The sequence below is a fragment of the Phocoena phocoena genome, chromosome 18 (genome assembly GCF_963924675.1).
Source record: "Phocoena phocoena chromosome 18, mPhoPho1.1, whole genome shotgun sequence".
Lineage (NCBI taxonomy): Eukaryota > Metazoa > Chordata > Mammalia > Artiodactyla > Phocoenidae > Phocoena > Phocoena phocoena.
Window position 1 is genome coordinate 77106418 of NC_089236.1, and position 21229 is coordinate 77127646.

At 37.6% G+C, this 21229-nt stretch overlaps 1 protein-coding gene across 1 annotated transcript in view; it reads left to right on the forward strand.

Moving 5' to 3' along the window:
• The window catches only part of MYO16 (myosin XVI), a 404938-nt gene that overhangs the window by 227711 nt on the left and 155998 nt on the right, over nucleotides 1-21229 (forward strand). Inside the window, exons 20-21 of the mRNA XM_065896022.1 lie at nucleotides 3056-3128; nucleotides 20155-20307. Of these exons, the coding sequence (XP_065752094.1) occupies nucleotides 3056-3128; nucleotides 20155-20307 (226 nt within the window). The remainder of the gene's footprint in view (nucleotides 1-3055; nucleotides 3129-20154; nucleotides 20308-21229) is intronic.

Genomic DNA, 21229 nt, shown 5'->3' on the forward strand with positions numbered 1-21229 from the left:
CACGATCCTCATGAGAAAGGGAAGGACATATGTCATGAGGTCCTGCCACCCATAGCTCTTCTCCTTACCCCTGACCTCTGCCAGTGTTGTGGGCTGTCACTACAGGACCCCTGCTGCCAAAGCAGCTGGGAACCAGGCAGGGGAACTGGGTCTGAGGGCCTGAGAGGGAGGTCCTGGTACACGCTGGCAGGAGCATTCATGCTTTGGGCCAGCACGTGGCCTTCAGGAAGCCCCTCTGCTCCCTCAGGACTCCTCGGGTCCCTGCTGCACCTCCCGTCCCTGGAAAACCAGACACTTGTCTCCACCGTCTCAGCGGGGCTCCACTTTCCTCCTTCTGCCCTGAAGCTTAGGGTTGTCCTTCCTCCACCAACTCAGAAAATGCCCAACATGTGTTTAGTCATGTATGTTTTAAATAAAGGCTAAAGATGGAGAGTGCTATAATACCCACTATAGAACATTTTAAAAATTAATAAATCACCGCAAGGTCTACCATTCGAGACATTTCCAGGTCCTCTTCTCGGGCTGACTGTACTTCTGTCTAAGTCTTCTGGATGTGTAATTGGGGTTATTTATACAGAATTTATAAATTGATTTCTATTAACTTGACAGTTTCTCTAAATTAATCCGTCCTAGGATGGATGCTGTTTAATTAATTGTGTCTTTAGTGTAGGGTATTTGTTATTTCTTTTTGTTGTTTTACTATAATTAAGATAACAATGAACATCGTTATTCATGTCTTTAATTGCATTTCTGATAATTGCCTTAGTATAGGTTCCTGCTCATGGAAGTCCTGGTGCAAATGATATGAATATTTCAAAGCTTTGTGCCACATAAGCATGTTGTTTTTTAAGAAGGCTCTACCAATTTCAACTGCCAACAAAAGTGTATGGGGATGTCTTTCCCATCGTAATTTTTTAAAGTTTATTTCTTTTGCAATTTTCATGAGATTGACATTTTAATATGCCTATTAGCCATTTATATTTCTATTCTTAGCCACCCTCTGTATTTCTATAGCAAGTTTAAACAACTATTTTTAAAAGCAACTTTCAGTGATTGGAGACACACTGTGTACCAGCTATTATCCTAGAGCTTTCTTTACATTACTTCTACTTGTAGCAAATATCTAGGTGGATAAATGTGACTTGTTATCTCAGTTTTATAAATGATGAAACTGCAGCTCAGAAAATTTAAGTAACTTGCCCAAAGTTATCCAACTAAAAAGTGTTTCAATCAGGATTCCTACCAAGACGGAACAACTCCAGAACTTGACAGGCTTCATCACTAGGCTCCTACAAGTGAAACGATGCAGCTCATTACATGGAAAACACACACACACACACAACAGAGCAACAAATCAGCCTAACCCTCAGCACCATGGTTCCCACTGAGCGAACATCATTCCCGATGTCTTTTTGTGCACATTATAAAGATGGTGGGATGGGGAGAGGCGTGGGTGGGTGGAAGATGATGTATGACTGGACACATAGTCTAGTAGATTGAGAAAAATCTATGAAAATGAAGGAGGCAATGCGTTTTTAAATAATACTTACCTCTAACAGAACTTAATTTTATTTTTACAGTTTATCCTGCAGAAGAATTTCGTCTTTGCATAATCATGTTTTTGAATATTTTCTTTTGACGTTTCCCAGAACTGAAAGCAGGAAAAAAAGATGACATTTGTTTTCCTGTACGTGTTTCCGGTTTCTGGTTCTAACATTTGGCTCTCTAATCCATGTACAGTTGGGCACACAGGGTGAGACACAAAGCTAACTTTCTTTTTTTCTTCTAAAATACTGAATCGATTACCTAGAGACATCCGATGAATGCTTTTTTCCTCCCCTCACTGACTTACACTCTTTGCCATGTGATGTTTATATCAAGGGCTTTTAAAATGCTCTTTCCTACTTATGACGTTCATATTTTGTACCATCTACAACAAATAATCTTAGAGAAAGGATATCACAGAATCCTTAGCTCGCCTTTTTCTAGAGAAAAAAGTGGCCATGTAAGTGACAAATTATAGCCCCGAATGTATTGTGATTACATCCTGCTTGTGAAAACACAATATAGGTACAAAAAGGGAGCTGGTGGCCAAGGGGGTCTGCAGTTTGGATACATCAAATTGAGTGGAAACAACAGCAAAACATCTGCACCAGCAGGGAGACTGGTAATGAAACAACGAGCACCATCGTGATGAGGAATCATCGCTTCCACTGGCAGAAAATGCAGACAGCAGTCCTCCTGATGACGCGCTAGACCAGAGACATGGGAGGGGTGGGGTGACCAGCGTTCCAGAATCATCTGGGGCTTTCTTTGCAAGAAGCACCTCGTGCACACACCCCCGTGCCGCTCCCACATCCCCACAGAATCCAGGTTGTCAGGGTTCCCGGGTCACATGAGGTTTCATTCCTTCTTTCCTCACTTACTGTGTGTGTTCCGACATCTGTGATTTGACCATCCAAGACTGTAGCAAATTCCAAGAGGGATAGTTTACATGGAAGAGGGAAGTCGTTACTTAGATAGATTTCTTTCCATTTCGCTCCCGAGTTTCATGATCTTCATTGTTCTTTATTTATAGGGCCTCCTTTAGGAAAATCATAATTTTTGGAGGGGCTCAAACTGATCTATCAAAAAACATGCACATGGCTTAATTGTAACTTGACTTGTATTGTACTTATGTGTAATGGAGAAATGGCTTGATTTACTGCTGGTGAGACCCACTTAACAGGTCGGTCCAAATTCCTTCAGAGAAAGCAGGTCTATTTGAAGGAGACAGACACAGAGGCTTTCAGAGAAGTAAATATTAAACTACCCATATATCATTACATTTTATACTTAGAAATCAGTGCATTTTTGTTAATGAGTTTGTGTTTGAATCAAAGCATTAAAAGAACACTTTTTCTTCCTAATTTTCAGTTTTCCACCAGATTAAGATAATCATTTGTGTTTTTACTTCAAGTTGCCAGTGACACGCTATGTGGCTGGATTTCTCCAACCTAAAGTAGCAGTGGGAAGCGTTAAGGATGCGTGTTCACTGTGTCCTCTTTCATTTCAGCTCGCAGACATGGGATATTGGAATATTGGACATCTTTGGTTTTGAAGAATTTCAAAAGAATGAATTTGAACAAGTAAGTGAGTTTCTTTTGAAATTTTGTTAACTTGAATGGTTTTTTCAACTAATAAGGTATCTCTCTTTAATTCAGTAAAGACTATTTGCACTATTTCTTGGGAATATGTAATTAAAATAAGGACTCTGCAGTCCTGTTTTAAATTAATGTTCCTGGTTTGTTGACATAGTCATCATTTTTATATGGTCTTGTAAACTGGCATAATCCTTTTTTTTTTTATTTTTTTTTATTTTTAAACAGAGGCACTTGTTTTAAAAGACGGAGTTAGATGAAACCAGAGTTGTGCTTATGGAAATGCCATTTCAGCAGGGTCAGAGACTCGGAGGGTGTCTATTTGAAATTAGTTTGAAGGTCTTTAGAAACTCCAGCCAAAAAAACAGGATGGAAATACTTTCTCATGCTAAATGTTCTTATTTGTAGTTTCAACTTTACGTGACATGCGTACATATGACTATGGCCAACTCATAAAAGTACATTACAGAGGTGTTGATTATTTTTAATCTATTTACAATTTAGGGCACTTGTAAAAGCACTAAATTCTTTAGGTATCTTAATAATATAGTACGAATAGTTTAATCGAATTAAGTATATCTAAAAATTAAGTGTTAAGGGTAGAAATAAAAGTTGCTCTAGCAGAGAAGGAAAACTAAACCTGTAAGATGGTACAGGTGGGAGGAGAGAAAACCATGCTGCATTAAATTACACGAAGAATTTCAAGTATGCAGTGTTTAGAGTGGTTACTGGCACTGGGTAAGGGATTAAATAGAGTGAGGTCGAAACCCAGTTCTGTGACTTGTACTAGCAGAGCTGTCCTGGCCAAGATGAAGAATCTATCATGAGCTTTGGTTTCTTATCTGTAAAATCAAGATGGTAATAGATGGGGCTGTGAGAGTGAACAAGATGACTGTTATAGAGGTGCTGGTGTCATTTTCCAGCTCACTGTACACATGTAAGAAATGGTGGGTAGCTACCTTCGCTGCTGTCAATGGGAACACCTGAAAACCTTTTCAGATTTGGCCTTTTTTTCTCTAAAAAAGTGGTTCAGGGTCCTCTGAGTAGATCTTAATCATGCCGACTCACTTAATCTAGGGTGAATCATCGTGAATCATGTCTCTACAAAACTTTCCAGGAAATCTCGCCTAAAACAAGAACAATGAGACCGGAGATTTCTTCTCCCTTCATGATGCTGTGTCCACGGATTAATGGAAAAGGGAGGACTTTGTGGTTCTATTTATTTATTGCGTATTGTTAAGAAAAATAGTGATGAACATAGGAAGAGGGCAGTTGAAAGAGTCACCAGCAGGATGTCCAACGAGAAGCATAGGTCTGCAGGCTGCTTCTGGTGACAGATTTCTCACTGCAAGTATTTGAATGTTGTCTGGCAGTCTTATTGATTCCTTCCATTTTTGCCTTAGAAAACATGCAGGCTCGGGTCTCTAGTGAGACTCACGGTTTCTGCATCTCCCGGTTAAGTGACAGGCAGAAATCACAAGTGGGAGCGTGTCTGCGAGGGCTGGGCTCCCAACCTCCTGCTCCAGACCCAGACTCAGTATCTTATCAAGTCTGTGCCGGCAGCTGAAATGTGCAAAACGTTTATGTTATTTCCTGATTAAAACTTACTCATTTACTATAATTACGTATACCCCTTATCATTCTTTCTTGCTGTTAAATATTTTAATTATATATTTTAGAATATATTCATGGCCTGAGATTTTTATTAACAAAGAATGGCATTTTAGATTTTAGATTTTTCAACTCTAAAGAACAAGTCTCTGTTAAATACTAAGAGCTAGTTTTAGGTACTTATGGGTAAAAGCTCAAGACCAACTTTTAGACCTTGATTACAGAAACAATAAATATTTTTAAAGATATACCTTTAGTTTGCTTGGCAGGTTTGTCACGCATGTTTAGCAGGTTTGCTTAATTATTGGGCGCAATATACCCAGGAACCATTTAGAAGGATAAAATGATTTTCTTTGTGGTTAGTCCAAATCTCACCTTACAGGGTATTTAGCAAATTCCTCAATTTGCCTGTGAGCTTTTTAAAGGCCATTGGTTTGAATGATACGTTCTAGATTCTTGAGTTGCTAGTAGAATGGCGAACTTCCTCATTTCTTATTCCACTGAAAACTTGCAACAGAATGATTAGCAGATCAATATTATATTCAGAATCAAACCCAGAAGAATATTAGTGTCTCTATCGGCTATTCAGTAGAACGTCCACGCCCACAGGGCTGCAGTTGGGCGTGGTACCGCATTGTGTATATGATACGAGCTTAACAAATGCGTTTCAACTGAAATTTAAAGAGTAAACTCATAAGGAAAAAACCTTTAGTGGATTTGCTAGGGGCTTCTCTTGCTCAGGAATTAATGTATACTGCTTGACAATCATTCATCCATGAGAAACTTGACAGGGACAATCTGAGGAGATACTAAGAAGTACTCCAAAGCATCAGCATGTCCAACCTCAGTTTGCCCAAGTAGCTCTAAATCATTCGATGGAAGCTTGTGATACTTTAAATGAGAATTTGTTTCAGCTCGTAGGAAATGCTAGTCCTGTTTTCTCTGACTTTTAATAAGTCATTTCTATTCAGAACTAATTTATATATTATAAAAAGATAATTTTTAGAGTAAAAAATCTATAACTCAACAGCAGTTTGATGGTTCAGTGGAGGGGGCGCTAAATTATCTGAGTTCCAAAGTACAATTCGGGAGGCTCTGAATCTGTCGCCCTGATTAGTTATGTAATTACATCATTACCAGGTCCTCTCTGCCATGTGATACTTACATCTCATGAATTCTCATTTCCTTTATTATGTATCTAGCGCTATGAACATATCTCCGAAAGCCCTAAAAGAAAAGCCTCTCTGATCAACTCTTCAACTTGACACAGCCAGGGAATTCCATTTATGATGCTTGATAATCAGAAAGAAAATAACCAAGACAAAAGTTCCCTTACACATCACAGTGCCAATGATGTTAGAAAAGTGAAAGCGATTCAAGGCACAATGTGGGAAGGAGAGGCAAAAATACTTTTAGTTCCAGAGACTATTAATATTTAGAAAGCTGAAAAGAAAGAATGAAACATTACTACACACAAGGTGAGAATTTGGTGAAGTAGCCAGTTGTAAATCAGCATGCAAAAGACTTTTATATGTTCTGAAACTAGTTTATCAGAAGACATAGAGGAAAAGAAGAAAACATTTACATAGTCAAAAATTAGTAAATAGCCTAAATGAGGACTAAAATATTCCCGAAGTTTGCGTAATTACAGTTAAAAGTGGAAAGATATGCTGCATTCCTAGAAAGGCTTGATAGTACAAAGATCCTGATTCTCCCTAAATTAATTTATAAATATAACCTGATGCGGTCTCACTACAAATAAATGAAGAATGAGTGACAGAATTAGAGCAAGTCAGTTCTACAGCTCCTGAGAAGTAATGAATCTATGCAATGAGTTATCAATCACAGCTAACGTTACAAGAAGGGTGACAGTATACCAGATGCATATCAAGTGTTCGTGCCAAGAATGAAAGAAAAGAAGGAAGGAAGGAAGGAAGCGAGGGAGGGAGGGAGGGAGGGAGGGAGGGAGGAAAGAAGGAGGAAGGAAAGTAGAAAACCTGAATATAATGAAAGGTATTGATGTAAGTACTGATTAACAGAAACTGAGGACAGAGAAACATGATAAACTAAACCATAAGAATTCACTCTGAAAACTCCAGACTGTGAGAAACAGTACAGGAAAAATGACCTGATCTCTTCAACATATAAAATGCAAGGATAAAAATGTAAAAGAACAAGGTGCCTGGTAGATTGAAAGAGATCTAGGAGACATATGAGTCAGTGAAATAAATATTTGGACGTTATGTGGATCCTGATTTGCTTAAGTATAAAAAATTATGAGTTAATTAGTGTAATGTGAAATATGGATATTGGACAAAATTTAAAAATTATCCTTGATAAAAATTACGTGACGTAAGGGTACTATGGATATATTTTTTAAAGTCCTTGTAGCTTAGAGAATTATACTAAAATATTTGCCAATTAAATGACACAATGTCTGAGAATTGCTTCAGATGAATTTAATTTCGAGGGTGATATGGAAATGGATAAAGCAGAATTGGCCATGAGGTGGTAATTGTTGATAATTGTTGAAGTTGGTTGATGGCAGATGAGGTTTATTACGTTATTCTCTTCACTGTTGAATATGTTTAAAATTGTCCGTAATATACATGTACACCTCAGAGATTCGCAGGTTCGGTTCCAGACCACAGCAATAAAGGGAATATGGCAATAAAGCTAGTCACGCGCATTTTTTGGTCTCCCAGTGCGTATGAAAATTATGTTTTTACACTATACTGTAGTCTGTTAAGTGTGCAACAGCATTACGTCTAAAAAAATGCACATCCCCTAATTATAAAGACTTTATTGCTAAAAAACGCTAACCGTCCTCTGAGCCTTCAGCAAGTCTTAGTATAAACATCAAAGATCACTGATCACACATCACCGTAGCAGATATAATAATAATAATAAAAGTTGGAAATATTGCAAGGATTACCAGAACGTGACACAGAGACAGGAGGTGATCGATGCTGTTGGGAAAATGGCGCTGGTAGGCTTGCTCGACCCAGGGTTACTCCAGACCTTCCATTTGTAAAGCACACAGGAGCTGCAAAGCACAGTAAAGCAAGGCACAAAAAAATAAGGTATATTCCTGTGCTATTTAAAATAAATGAGAAAACTTTGAGATTATATAAATATTATTTTAAAAAATGCTAGAATATGTTCTCTCCCAACAGTTGTAAAAAAACGCCAAGTTCTGCAGACTACAGATCTTCACAAAAGGCATAAAGAACAAAGTAGTGGAAACTAATGATTTAATATTCAATAATTTCCCCCAGTTTCCCACTAGACACATAACATGCAGCTACATATAATGAAACTTTTGAAGCTGTGGAATCTAGTAAAATTGCCTATCAACAATTTACTATAAGACTGCAGAGAATTTGGAAAGAGAACACATTTGTTCAAAGTAAAAGCTTTGAAACATTTCCTTGCTTACAAATTCTTTTCTAAAGAGTGAGATTTCCTGGAAAGTCCTGGCGAACAGGACAAGCTTGGGCTAAGTGTTCAGTGGTTTGGAAAAAGCCAGATGCCTTGACTTCTAAAGTTCTACGAAATAAGATTATATAGTGTGTCAACCTCAACCTCAAAAAAACCCCATAAAATCCTTAGCTGTGAAATCACTATCCTAGATATGATACAAAGATAAATCAAAGAACATATTAACAACCATCGGTTGAACTCATACCACGTACTGTTGATGTAGATAACTCCATTTTACAGATAGGAAAACTGAGAGTGCTATGGTCTCTGCCCTCTGTAAGAATGTGTTTTATCGGGACCTAGAAGGATGCATTTGTTCTGGCTCATTTGCATCAGGGTACTCTGTGGTTCATTCATTCAATAAGTAGTTTTTGTATATGTGCCAAGTTCCAGACCCTGTACTAGGCACTAAGAAATGTACGGACATTATGGTGAGGTAGGTAGGGTACAGATATGAGAAGGACCAATTCTAATTGGATATGTTGGGAGAAGGATTAGGAAAACCTTAATGAGGAAGAGGCTGCTATTTTCGTTCCTAGTATGGCAAGTCCCATGTATTTTTTTTTAATTGAAGTATAGTTAATTTATACAATGTTGTGTTGATTTCAGGTGTACAGCAAAGTGATTCAGATATATATATATATATATATATATATACACACACACACACACACACACACACATATATATGTAATATATTCTTTTTCAGATTCTTTTCCATTTTAGGTTATTATAATACAAGATATTGAGTAGAGTTCCCTGTGCTGTACAGCAGGTCCTTGTTATTTACCTATTTTATATATAGTAGTGTGTGTATGTTAATCCCAAATTCCTAATTTATCCCTCCCCCACCCTGCTATCCCTTTTGGTAACCGTAAGTTTGTTTTCTATGTCTGTGAGTCTATGTCTGTTTTGTAAATAAGTTCATTTGTATTATTTTGTTAGATTCCACGTGTAAGTGACATCATGAAATATTTGTCTTTCTCTGTCTGACTTACTTCACTTAGTATGGCAATCTCTAGGTCCATCCATGTTGCTGCAAATGGCATTATTTCATTCTTTTTTATGGCTGAGTAATATTCCATTATGTATATGTACCACATCTTCTTTATCCATTCCTCTGTTGATGGACACTTAGGTTGCTTCCATGTCTTGGCTGTTGTAAGTAGTGCTGCAGTGAACATTAAGTGCATATGCATCTTTTCAAATTAGAGTTTTTGTCTTTTCCAGATATATGCCCAGGAGTGGCATATGGCAACTCTATTTTTAGTTCTTTAAGGACCCTCCATACTGTTCTCCATAGTGACTGCACCAATTTACATTCCCACCAATGGTGGAGGAGGGTTCCCTTTTCCCCACACCCTCTCCAGCATTGATTATCTCTAGACTTTTTAATGATGGCCGTTCTGACTGGTGCGAGGTGATACCTCATTTTAGTATTTAATCATAGCTCATGTTCTGATAGTGATAGCTATTAGGTATCAGTATGATCTATTTACTGCTCAATGAATTGATCTATAAATATTTTATTGTTAAATATGCAGATTCTCAAATCATGTGTACCTTAAATATCTAACTCTGTCTTAACACATTTTCTGCTCTCTGATATTGAATTTTCTGAAATCTTTTCAGGAACTCACCAAGCTATTGATAACACAGTTTAAGAAAAATATGAATAAGGAAATCTTTTTTTTTTTTACATAGCAGAACCCCAGTGTAGTGCTACTCAGGTTTCTATAGAAAACTACACAGAGTAATTAAGTAATGAGATGCTATTTTAATGTACTTCTTATAATAATGGATTCTGTGTTTAAAAATAGTGTGGTTAGAGGTCCTCAGGCTAACAATTTCTGAAAACTTGTTTTGAGGAAATAAAAAATAAAGTAGAAGAAAGCAATTTTGACCATGTAAACTGTACATTTAATGACTTTTTTTCTTGAAAGCTTTTAACTTAAACAATATCACCATTTTAGAGCTAAAGAAACCAAGGCTCAGATAATTTAAGTAACTCAGGGAAGGACATGTAGAACCAAGATCTGGTTCCAGAACCAATGATCTGCACTATTTCCAGTTTCAAAGGTTCTTTGAAAGTTAGACTTAAAGATTTATTATTATTGTAAATTTTCTCAACTTTAATTGCTTCCCATTCATAAGTATATTTTTTGCATTTCTCTGAAGACACAATATTATTTATTCTATTAAATATAGAAGCAATAAACTTTGAATAAATTTTATGTGATATTGTTTTTTTTTTCCATAGTGGAGTTTTTCACCAAATGCATTTATTTAATCCGAATAAATAAGTTAGAGAATGCAGGTATATCTTCTTCCTTGTAAAGTGAAGGCTGACCTCCTTTTATTGCACTTTGCTTTATGGAGCTTCACAGGCACTGCATCTTTTACAAATTACAGTTTGGGGGCAACCTTTCTTCGAGCAAGTCTACTGTCACGTTTTGGTAATCTCATAATATTTCAAATGTTTTCATTACTTTATATTTGTTATGATGATCCGTGATCAGTGATCTTTGATGTTACTAATGCAGCTTGCTGAAGCCTCAGGTGATGGTTAGCCCTTTTTTTCCGCAATAACGTATTGTTTTAATTAAGGTATATACATTGTTTCACACATAATGCTATTGCACACTTAATAGACTATAGTATAGTGTAAACATAACGTTTATATGCGCTGGAAAACCAAAAACTGCATGTGACTCGCTTTATTACCGTATTCCTGTTGTTGTCATGGTCTGGAACCAAACCCGAACTATCTCTGAGGCCTGCCTGCACCAGGGTGGTTAAAAGGAGGTGTTACAGAATGTAATAAGGAGAATATATGGATGTATGTATATACATGTATATATCGGGTCACTTTAGAGAAGAGTGAATCGAGTTCTTTTCATGACAACTAACCAGGAAGAAGCTCAGCTTTCCAGCAGTGGCTGTGCAGGTGCAAAGCCCCCAATGTGCTGACTACGAATATTATGGTTCCATTTAGTTTTCTGCTAATAATCACCAGTGGCTACAATTTCTAGAGCCCCTGCTATGAGTCAGATGCTTTTCTTGTATGATCAGTAGCTCCTGCAGCAACCTTCTCAAAAAGCTAAGGGACGTCCCAGAAGCCTTTGTGGGGCCACGTGCGAATTCACATGCAACTCCATCTGGTCCCAAATCAGTGCTCTTTGTGCCATTTTCTTTCTTCCTTTGACACCTCAGGAGCAGGGCTCTGCAGTCTGTGCTTTTTTTCAGTATCTCTAGGCTTTGCATTTAATCCTGGATAATGACAGCTCTTTGAAAAAGACAATGATTTCAGTAGCATTTGTAGTTCTCAATCTGACGTTAGCAGATTGTTACGTAGAAAATGGCAAGAAAATTAGCCAATAGGTTTATTGTTGGCTGACCCCTTCAGTCAATCCCTCAAAGCCCTGAACAGTGGTGGTTTTTATGTTAGAGGAGATGATAGGCATGAGTTACACACATTAGAATATTGGATTTATTTTATGAGTCTACGTTGCACTGAGTAATAGAATCCCTAAAAGAAATGCTGGAGAGAGAGAAAGTGTTTTTTTTAAATCTGTGTAAAACCAGCGTCTTCATTCCTGTGAAGTAACCTCTATTAGCTTAAAACCTATTGCACAGAGTTTGATTTGAAAAACCTCAAAGAGAAACCAGGGGAGGAAAGGGTGTTTGGTTCCTTTAAGAAACAGTAAAATACCAAAAAGGGGTGGAAGGTAGTTTGGTTTTGGAAAACCAAAAAACAAGCAAGAGCGGAAGCAGGTTCCCCACAGTGCCCTGGGCCCGGGATCTGGGGATGAGGCTCCTGACACGGGACTCCAGCAAGGGAGCAGCCCTGCCACGCCGCGTTCCCCAAGCATCAGCCTCCTGTATTTATGGAATAATATCGGGGTCTTCATGGGTGTCAAGTCAAGATAGACGGTGCCGGGAGAAAGGGAACATGTCCTTTCCCACACAGGGATGGAGAGAAGAAAGGCTCTGCAATAATAGGAATTTCAAAGAAGGCAAAATACACTATAGAAGTTTAAGGCTGAAACAGATCGGAGACATACTCTTCCCTCATCACCCCTACCCCTGCCATTTTATAGAGAAGGTGCTGAAATCAGGAGTGACTGATTGGTTGGGGAAACTATATACAGTCGTCTCGAAACCCAAAGAGGCGTTCTTCATGGAGATGCAGAGTACACGTGACACCACGAAGGCCCCAGAGAGGGCCCCTGCAGAGAATGCTGTTGGCTCGGCTTAGTGTTTACTAGGCTTCTCTTGTGTTGTGTTTTAGACGATAGTAACTGACGTCTCATGCAGTTAATGTTCTGCTGAACATATCTGAGAAATACCGACTGTCTGAAACCTGACCTCATTCCTGCCCCATCAGATAAAAAGGGGTTAGCAGACATTTGGTCTTGTCCAAAACCTCCATAGGACATTTAGTTCACATGAAAAGGTCCTTGACATTTGGTCCTATCCAAAATGTCCTCGAGTATATTTAGTCTATGCCAAAAGGTTTTGGACAGGACCAAATGTCAAGGACCTTTTGGCATGGACCAAAGGTCTTACCGGCCAGATATCTGAAGGACATTTTGGACAGGAACAAATGTCCTTTAATGTGTAACTGTATGATATATGCATGTGTGTGTGTATGTATATATAAACTGATGAGAAAATCAGGTAATGGACTGTGTATGCCATCATCTATCTCAGTGTGTTCAATCATGTCTCCATATTAGAATCACCTGGGAAGCTTTCAAAATATATCAGTGCCTGGGCGCTACTCTGATTTAATTGGTTTGGGGTCAGGCCCAGACATCAGCCTTTTTTAAAAGCTCCCGGTGAATTCTAATGTTCAGTAGGATTTCGAATCCCCGTCTAACGCCTGGAGCTCTGTCTTCAACTGGAGTGAGCTTCAATTAATCTCCACTTTAATTCTGTGATGCATACCTCATGCTTTATTATATTTTTGCTTCAGATAAATTTCACTGAGTAATGAAAATAAAGGGAGAAAAGTTGGTGAAAATTTACTCAAGAAATTAATTTTGTCATTAATACAAATGATAGGCCATCCGGATAAGCAATGATAGTCTGTTACTAAAGAGTGTTTTCAAAGGGTGCATGTTTTTTATTATTAAACCACTCAGCAATGGCACCTAATGTACAAAGCATGTATTTTAATCAGAGAAGGCGCATGCTAGTTAAACAGCTCTTAATAACTGTTCATTATCCTTTATGAATACCTACCTTTTACCCACATTCAAGTCTCCTCTGAGGAATACGTGGGAATTTAATGAAATCCCAACATAATTCCGATGGATAGAGTTAAAAAGTAAAAAGAATGATCGTTTTGCATTGAAGTCAGTGATATACTCAATTATTGATGGAGATTTATGCTTCCAGATACATAAACTAATTTGCCTTACAAATCTTTCATTCTATCTTTCTCTGCTGGTGTTTGAACACACCCGCATATGCACACACAACACAGACAGCTCAGTGAGAATAAACCAAGAATGTGCAGGTTTTTGTCCTGATTTTGGCCACCATTTGGTTGGCGGGATGTATTTTTCCACTTGCCAGCAAGGTGGCTGCCACAGGGCGATACGTCCGCATTCGTCCCCTTAGCTACCTTTCCTGGCAGTTCTGAAGTTCATGCTATTAGCACTTCTTTTATATTTTAACTTTTGTTCAAACAGTGAGTGCTCTGAACAGTTTAGAGCAGGGAAAAGCGAACTGTTTTAGTAAAAAAGTTTAACGTACGCCTTGCTTCAAAGTGAGTTTGAAAAACAGCCTACCTCAAACTCCACGCGTTCCCCGTGATTTCCTCTAACACCCAGCTTTGCTCGCCTCTCTTAGAAATGCAGGTCCACCTTCAGTTTCAGGAAGCACCCCTGTCCAAAAAGCTACAAGTCAAAAATCACTCCACAGGCCGCTCAGTTGTACACATCTAGCTGGATTTTTCCTTGCGATTTTAATAAATGACTTCTTGTTTCTCCCCAGAATACAAAGAACACAATGTACAATTAAAGGTTCAGATATATTGTAAGGATCAGCCCATGTCACCAAGCCCCACCGGACACTGCAGCTTAAAAATAAAGCTTTACTTAAAAAGTAAAACTCAGGAGGGAAGCTATATGTTTTATGAATCATTTTGACCAGGAAAGCATTCACCTGAGTTGCTCTGTTCAGAAGCACAGGCCAAATCATTTTTTTGTTATGCAAAATTTGGTACTCTGCTGTAGACCTTCCTTCCTGGAAAAAAAAAAAAAAAGTAGAAAAAAAATGTAGAAAAAAAAAAAGACTAGAAGCCCTTTTCCAGCTCTTTCTTGTGACTGCGGCTTTATCCACATTCACACTTGACATCACCATTCTTACTAAAACAGTGGATCAATTCAGTGAAGCCAATATTCAGTTCAGTAAAATACTAGGAAACAAAACCAATTAAAATGTCCATTTTTTATTATAAAAATGCTTGAGTCAGCTGAAACACTACACCCACGTTTATATACAGAGATGGTCAGATATAAAGTCAGAAGCAAGAAGATTTAGTCAGTTGTCATCAAAAATAATTTTTGTAACTGCAGAGCTGAGCTCTATTCTGAATGCAAAATGATGAGAATTATATTTTCCAATATAATTATATAATTTATATATTTTAATTATATATAATTATATAAATCATATATAATTTATATATTTTATAATAATATAAAATTATATATTTTATAATAATTATTATATTTGTAATAATTTTATAATAATTATTATATTTAATGTGTTTGAGACATCCACATCTATCTAGGTATTTTCAATTAGAGCATCTCAAAATGAGGGGAAAGATAAGTGTCATATAATTTGGGTATTTCTTCTACAGTAGAGAATCAGCCGTTGGTAGTCTTATTTCAGAATCCTTTATCAGACGTTTTTATTTTTTCCTGCAGTAACAGACATCATGTTATTTTCATGGCTTCTCCGTTTATTTCTTGAGTAACCTATTTCCCAAAATATGTAACATTTAGCCACACTTTCCATAACTACTTTTAAATCAAACCGCTGAGATGTAAGATCTATTTGTGTTGTTTTAAATGATTCAGTGCATATTTTAATGTCAAAAAGTTTGAAAAATTACAATTGTGTGTATCATCTAATCAAAGAGAATCTTTTCCAGTGGTTTCATTTCATAATGGAGTCATTTATTTTCTGTACATTTACTGTAAATATTTCACTCCAAATTGAAGAAATTTCTTTATAGCATTTCTTAATCTTTGGTAAAGAAATTATCTCAGGACTAAAGGAGTTTATCACATTATTAGATGGGAGGAACACCTCAAAATATTAATTTTTAAGCAAATAGAATATTTAAAAATTTTTTTCAATTTTACCCTAACAACAATTTTCAGAAATTTCTGTTTTTCATTTATGATTAAAATGACAGCAACAAGAAAATGTATTCTTTCACAGTGGGCTACTACTAGGGACAGATTCCACACAGTTTTATAGAAAATGACTTGTCTTTCCAGAATCATTCCTAGAGATTAATATACCATAAGTAAGATTAACATAGATCTTGATCTACTGATATCACTTAGTTTTTTTTTTTTTAACTTTATTGGAGTATAATTGCTTTACAGTGTTGTGTTAGTTTCTGCTGTATAATAAAGTGAATCAGCTATACGTATACATATATCCCCGTATCTCCTCCCTCTTGCGTCTCCTTCCCACCCTCCCTATCCCACCCCTCTAGGTGGACACAAAGCACCGAGCTGATCTCCCTGTGCTATGCAGCTGCTTCCCACTAGCTATCTATTTTACATTTGGGAGTGTATATAAGTCCATGCCACTCTCTCACTTCGTCCCAGCTTACCCTGCCCCCTCCCCATGTCCTCAAGTCCATTCTCTACGTCTGCATCTTCATTCCTGTCCTGCCCCTAGGTTCTTCAGAACCATTTTTTTTTTTTAGTTTCCATGTGTATGTGTTAGCATACAGTATTTGTTTTTCTCTTTCTGAGTTACTTCACTCTGTATGACAGACTCTAGGTCCATCCACCCCCCTACAAATAACTCAATTTCATTTCTTTTTATGGCTGAGTAATATTCCATTTTATGTATGTGCCACATCTTCTTTATCCATTCATGTGTTGATGAACACTTAGGTTGCTTCCATGTCCTGGCTATTGTAAATAGAGCTGCAGTGAACATTGTGGTACATGTGTCTTTTTGAATTATGGTTTTCTCAGCGTATTTGCCCAGTAGTGGAATTGCTGGATCGTATGGTAGTTCTACTTTTAGTTTTTTAAGGAACCTCCATACTGTTCTCCATAGTGGCTGTATCAATTTACATTACCACCAACAGTGCAAGAGGGTTCCCTTTTCTCTACACCCTCTCCAGCATTTATTGTTTGTAGGTTTTTTGATGATGGCCATTCTGACCGGTGTGAGGTGATACCTCATTGTAGTTCTGATTTGCATTTCTCTAATGATTAGTGATGTTGAGCATCCTTTCATGTGATATCAGTCAGTTTTTGTTTTTTTTTTTTAATCAGTCAGTTTTGATGGGACAATTTAAGGGGATGAATTTGCTAGATTGTATCAGGTACAAGGAAGGAAATATGTTTCAGATGATATTTAATTACTGAATTCCAGCCCTTCCTTTGCCAGCTCTCATGTGCAGAATTTATGTGTCTGTATCAGTATTCAAACTCTTTTTCCCTTAACAATCAAGCATTTAAAGTTAAATGTCCTATATGGTATGTTCTCAAATGAAATGACTATATTTTTAATATTTTTATATTCAGGGAATTGATCCACAAAAGTGTGAGTTTATTTAGGAAACATTTAGTTTTAAATTTAAAGAACTTTCAGCTTTGCATATATCTCATGAAATCTAGTTGTCAGGGAGCAGAGGGGAAAAGCTCTGGTTAGCCACTGGCCAAATCAGATAGAAGGAAGAAAATTTTAAAATTTTCAGAGATATGTGGATGGAGTGGTAGAGGAAGAGACGATGCAAAAAAAGGGGGATTTTGCAAATTTGAACAAATTCACTCAAGGTCTTCAGGTTTTAACATAGCTTCCAAGACAGCAGCAATGTGGCATAGTTATTTTATTTTTAACTTTTTTTCAGGTTTAAAAAAGGAGGGTTTAGTTAATTATATACAAGAATGAAGCCCAGCAGGGCGGGGGCAAGGAGTCACCGGAAAGCACAAGTCCCCTGGGGCCCTCCCCTTCCCCTAACTGCTAAATAGCTAAATAGCTGGAACCAGGTCCCAGTGACCACCGGTCCCTCCAGGCCCCTGGACACCCAGCTCCCTGGGTCCTCAGACTGCAGTCCACCTGCTGCAGACAGGCACTGGCCAGGGCTGGCACAATCAAGGGGACATTCGGACAGACACATTTTTTTTGGTTGTTTTATGTCAAGCTATTTAATTGGGAATGGGAGATACAGATAACAAGTTTCCCTCTTTCTTGTTAATTTTCTTAAACAGAAGACCTTATTTTGTAATAGAATGCAGTAGGGAAACTTATTCAGTCTACAGACATTCACTGATCACCAGATTTACAGAAACCATCTTTTACTATGAAACAGAGAAACAAGAAAAAATATTGGAAACAAGGGCAGTCGCCCTGGGCCATCATTTTTGACCTGGAGCTAAGAATCATTTGGGTTTTTCTTTGTGTGTCAATATATGGTATTTGGATATCATTTAAATATGTTATTTAAATATCGTATTTGGTATATTTCTACTATACTCTCCACTTATTATATTAATAGTGAAATATCGATGTATGTTCATCATCCAAATAACGTGACCAGATTAGGTCATAAGAGCCTCTACATTTCCAGGTCTCCAGCTGCTTCTTCCATCAGGGTAGTCCCGCGTCTGCAATCCTGTTATTCTCCAATCACCCTGTTTCTGAAGGTGTTTGAGCTGCCTCTACTTACTCAAAAAATTCTGGTCCCGGCAAGAACTAAAGAATAGAACTTCTCAGCAAACCGTTCCAGCCTCAGGATGAACTCCCTCTGTGTGCTGACCCATGCCCTGCACTCCAATATGTTGCTTCTTTTCTTCTCTGAAAAAATTTCCCTCTAAGATTTCTTTGTGTCCCTAGAATCTCGTGAATTCCCATCCTCCCAAATAGCTAGGTCTGTGAGAAAGTAGAAAGCTATGCGTGTGTTATTCTTAATTTATTAATTGCCACACCTTTATGGGCAGGCCTAGACCACCTGTATGGAGAATTAGGGCATTTCTGGTGTTGGTTATGGGGGGCGACTCGGCTTGCTGGTTGGAAGCTGGAATGTAAGGGCTGCTCTTATGTGTCCAGGAGAGAAGCCATGAGCTCCCAGCAGAGGGACAGGAATGTCTGAGAGGAGTCCTACTTAGCAGGTGTTGTGATGATACCAGACCTGGGGAAGAATTTGGGCACGTGGACAAGAGGAACCCAGGGCGGTCTCTCTTTTTTCGGGTGACTGTTCCAGTCTTGTGTGATTTACAATAACTTTGGCATTTACTTTGTATAAATACATCCCATTTCACATTAAACATAATCCTAAATATTGTTCCCTTTGCAAATGAGATCTGATTTCCATTTACAAATGCTTTATTGGTAACTTCGATTTATATAAATTATTCATATTTAATTATTTTCAGTGAGTTACAGAATTCTAAATATTTCTAAGTGACTTTGGATTCTACCTAGTATAACATAGTGCAGATGGGGGAACAGGATGGTCTGTGAAACTTCCTGAGCTCACAAAGGTAGTAGGTGTAGAGATGAGCAACAGGAGGCCCTGGGCAGAGTGCTGGGCCACTCCAGGATGGAGCCAGAGAAGGAGATGGACAAGGGGTGGCCAGTGAGGTAGGAACCAAGAGAGTGGATGTCCTGGAAGACAGCGGAGACAGTGCCCCAGGGAAGTAGAGGAATCGGCTGTAGATTTCACTGGGAAGTCAAGGAAAATGAACACGGAGGGTTGAACGCTGGATTTAGAAATGCACATATCACTGGTGACTTCTAGAAAAGCCATTTTGGTGGAGCAGTGATGGCAAAATTGTACTGGCGGGTTTTGAATAGTGGGGAGGACAGGAATTTGAGAGAAGAAAAGACAACTCTTTTGAGGTTTTTGTTATTAAAAAAAAAAAAAGCAGAATATAGGAGAATAGTCCAGGGGGAAAGCAAGACTTCATCTTGGGTAGATTTGTGTTATTTTATTTTATTTTCTAATATCTTAAGATATTTTTAAGTTAAATTAAAACTGTAAGAAATAACACATTTGTTAACAAGTGTTGGTGGGGTGTGGAGAAAAGGGAGCCCTCCCACACTGTGGGTGGGAATGTAAATTGGTGCAGCTACCATGGAAAGCAGTATGGAGATTTCTCAAAAAACTAAAAATAGAGCTACCATGTGACCCTGCAATTGCACTCCTGGGTATATACCTGAAAAAAAACAAAAACACTAATTCGGAAAGATACCTGCATCCCAGTGTTCATAGTAGCTTTGTTTACAATTGCCAAGATATGGAAATATGGAAGCAACTTAAGTGTCCATCAAGAGATGAATGGATAAAGAAATATATATATAATATTTGTTGACAAGAGCCCAAATATATATTCCTGTTGGAAACATTTTTTAAATGCTCAAATATATTTTAGACCCCAAATTTGTAAGTTAATGCTGTAGTTATACTTCTTGTCGTTTTTAACGTGCTCATCTTCAGTTGCGTAATCAGACCGTAGGAAGTCAACAGCATCGAGTGAAGCTCTTTACTTTGGCTTCTCGGGACGACTGTAGTGCGGCATCTATAGATACACTAACTGTGCTGACCGTTCTTGAGTCAGCATTTCACTGGTCTGAAATGTGTCCTGGAACCATGGATCTGCATGCCGAATCATCTCGTGAATTGTTTCCTCTTTCCCCACAATAGCTCTGTGTCAACATGACCAATGAGAAGATGCACCACCATATCAATGAAGTGCTTTTCCTACAGGAGCAAACAGAATGTGCACAAGAGGGAGTCACCATGGAAACGGCTTATTCTCTTGGTAACCAGACTGGAGTTTTGGATTTTTTTTTCCAGGTATTCACATAATATAATTAGATACTTTACAGGATGCATGCATTTAAATATACTGGAGAGAAAGAACTTTCTTTTACGGGGCCTTGTTTTGAGGATATCTTTATGGGAGACTCAGCAATTTCTAATTTACTTATAATCTTTCAGTGTTGATTGAGGAGCACACGACCTTTCTCTGAAAGGGCATTTGAAGGATTACCCATTGATTAAAAAGACAACAAGTATCAGATCATCTTGTTATAAAAAATATTCAGCTACAGTTATGTCGCTAAAACTCTCCTCTTGGCATAGTTATAAATACCCATTGTACAAATATAATATTTTATAAAGTAACTCTAAGACTAGCAAGACCATAAAACAAACTCAGCAGAATCTTGTTTGTCTCCAAATTTCTAAGTTTGAATATGGAAAACCTTGGCAGAAAAAAATATATATATACGTACATATCATCTTAGTATTTCTGCAGGTGTTTATGCTTATCTTTATTGTTTCTACCTTACAAAGCAAGAATCTTTGCCTCAATATCGCCATCATAAAAACAAAAATCTATCACACGAACATCAGTATCTACTAATATAAGGCTTTATATAGATTCACCAGTAATATTTCTAAAACACTTGAACATTGTTTAAAACTGGTACCATTTAGCTATTGAGGAGAATAGTATATAATTTTCTACCCTTTATTTTTATAAATGTATATTTACAAATTACTTTATTCATTTTCCGAATATGTGCAGTGTTCTTGTTTCTGGTACCAACTTGTCAACATTCCTTGTTTTAAGTACAGAAGAAGTTCTCTTCCTCCAGAAAGCCCTCCCTCATCATGACACCCATAGTATACAGTTTACCTCCTTAAGGTTATAAGATGGGTTGACAGTAATATATACTTACCTGTATATGGGAAGCCTTGGGTACCCACTACC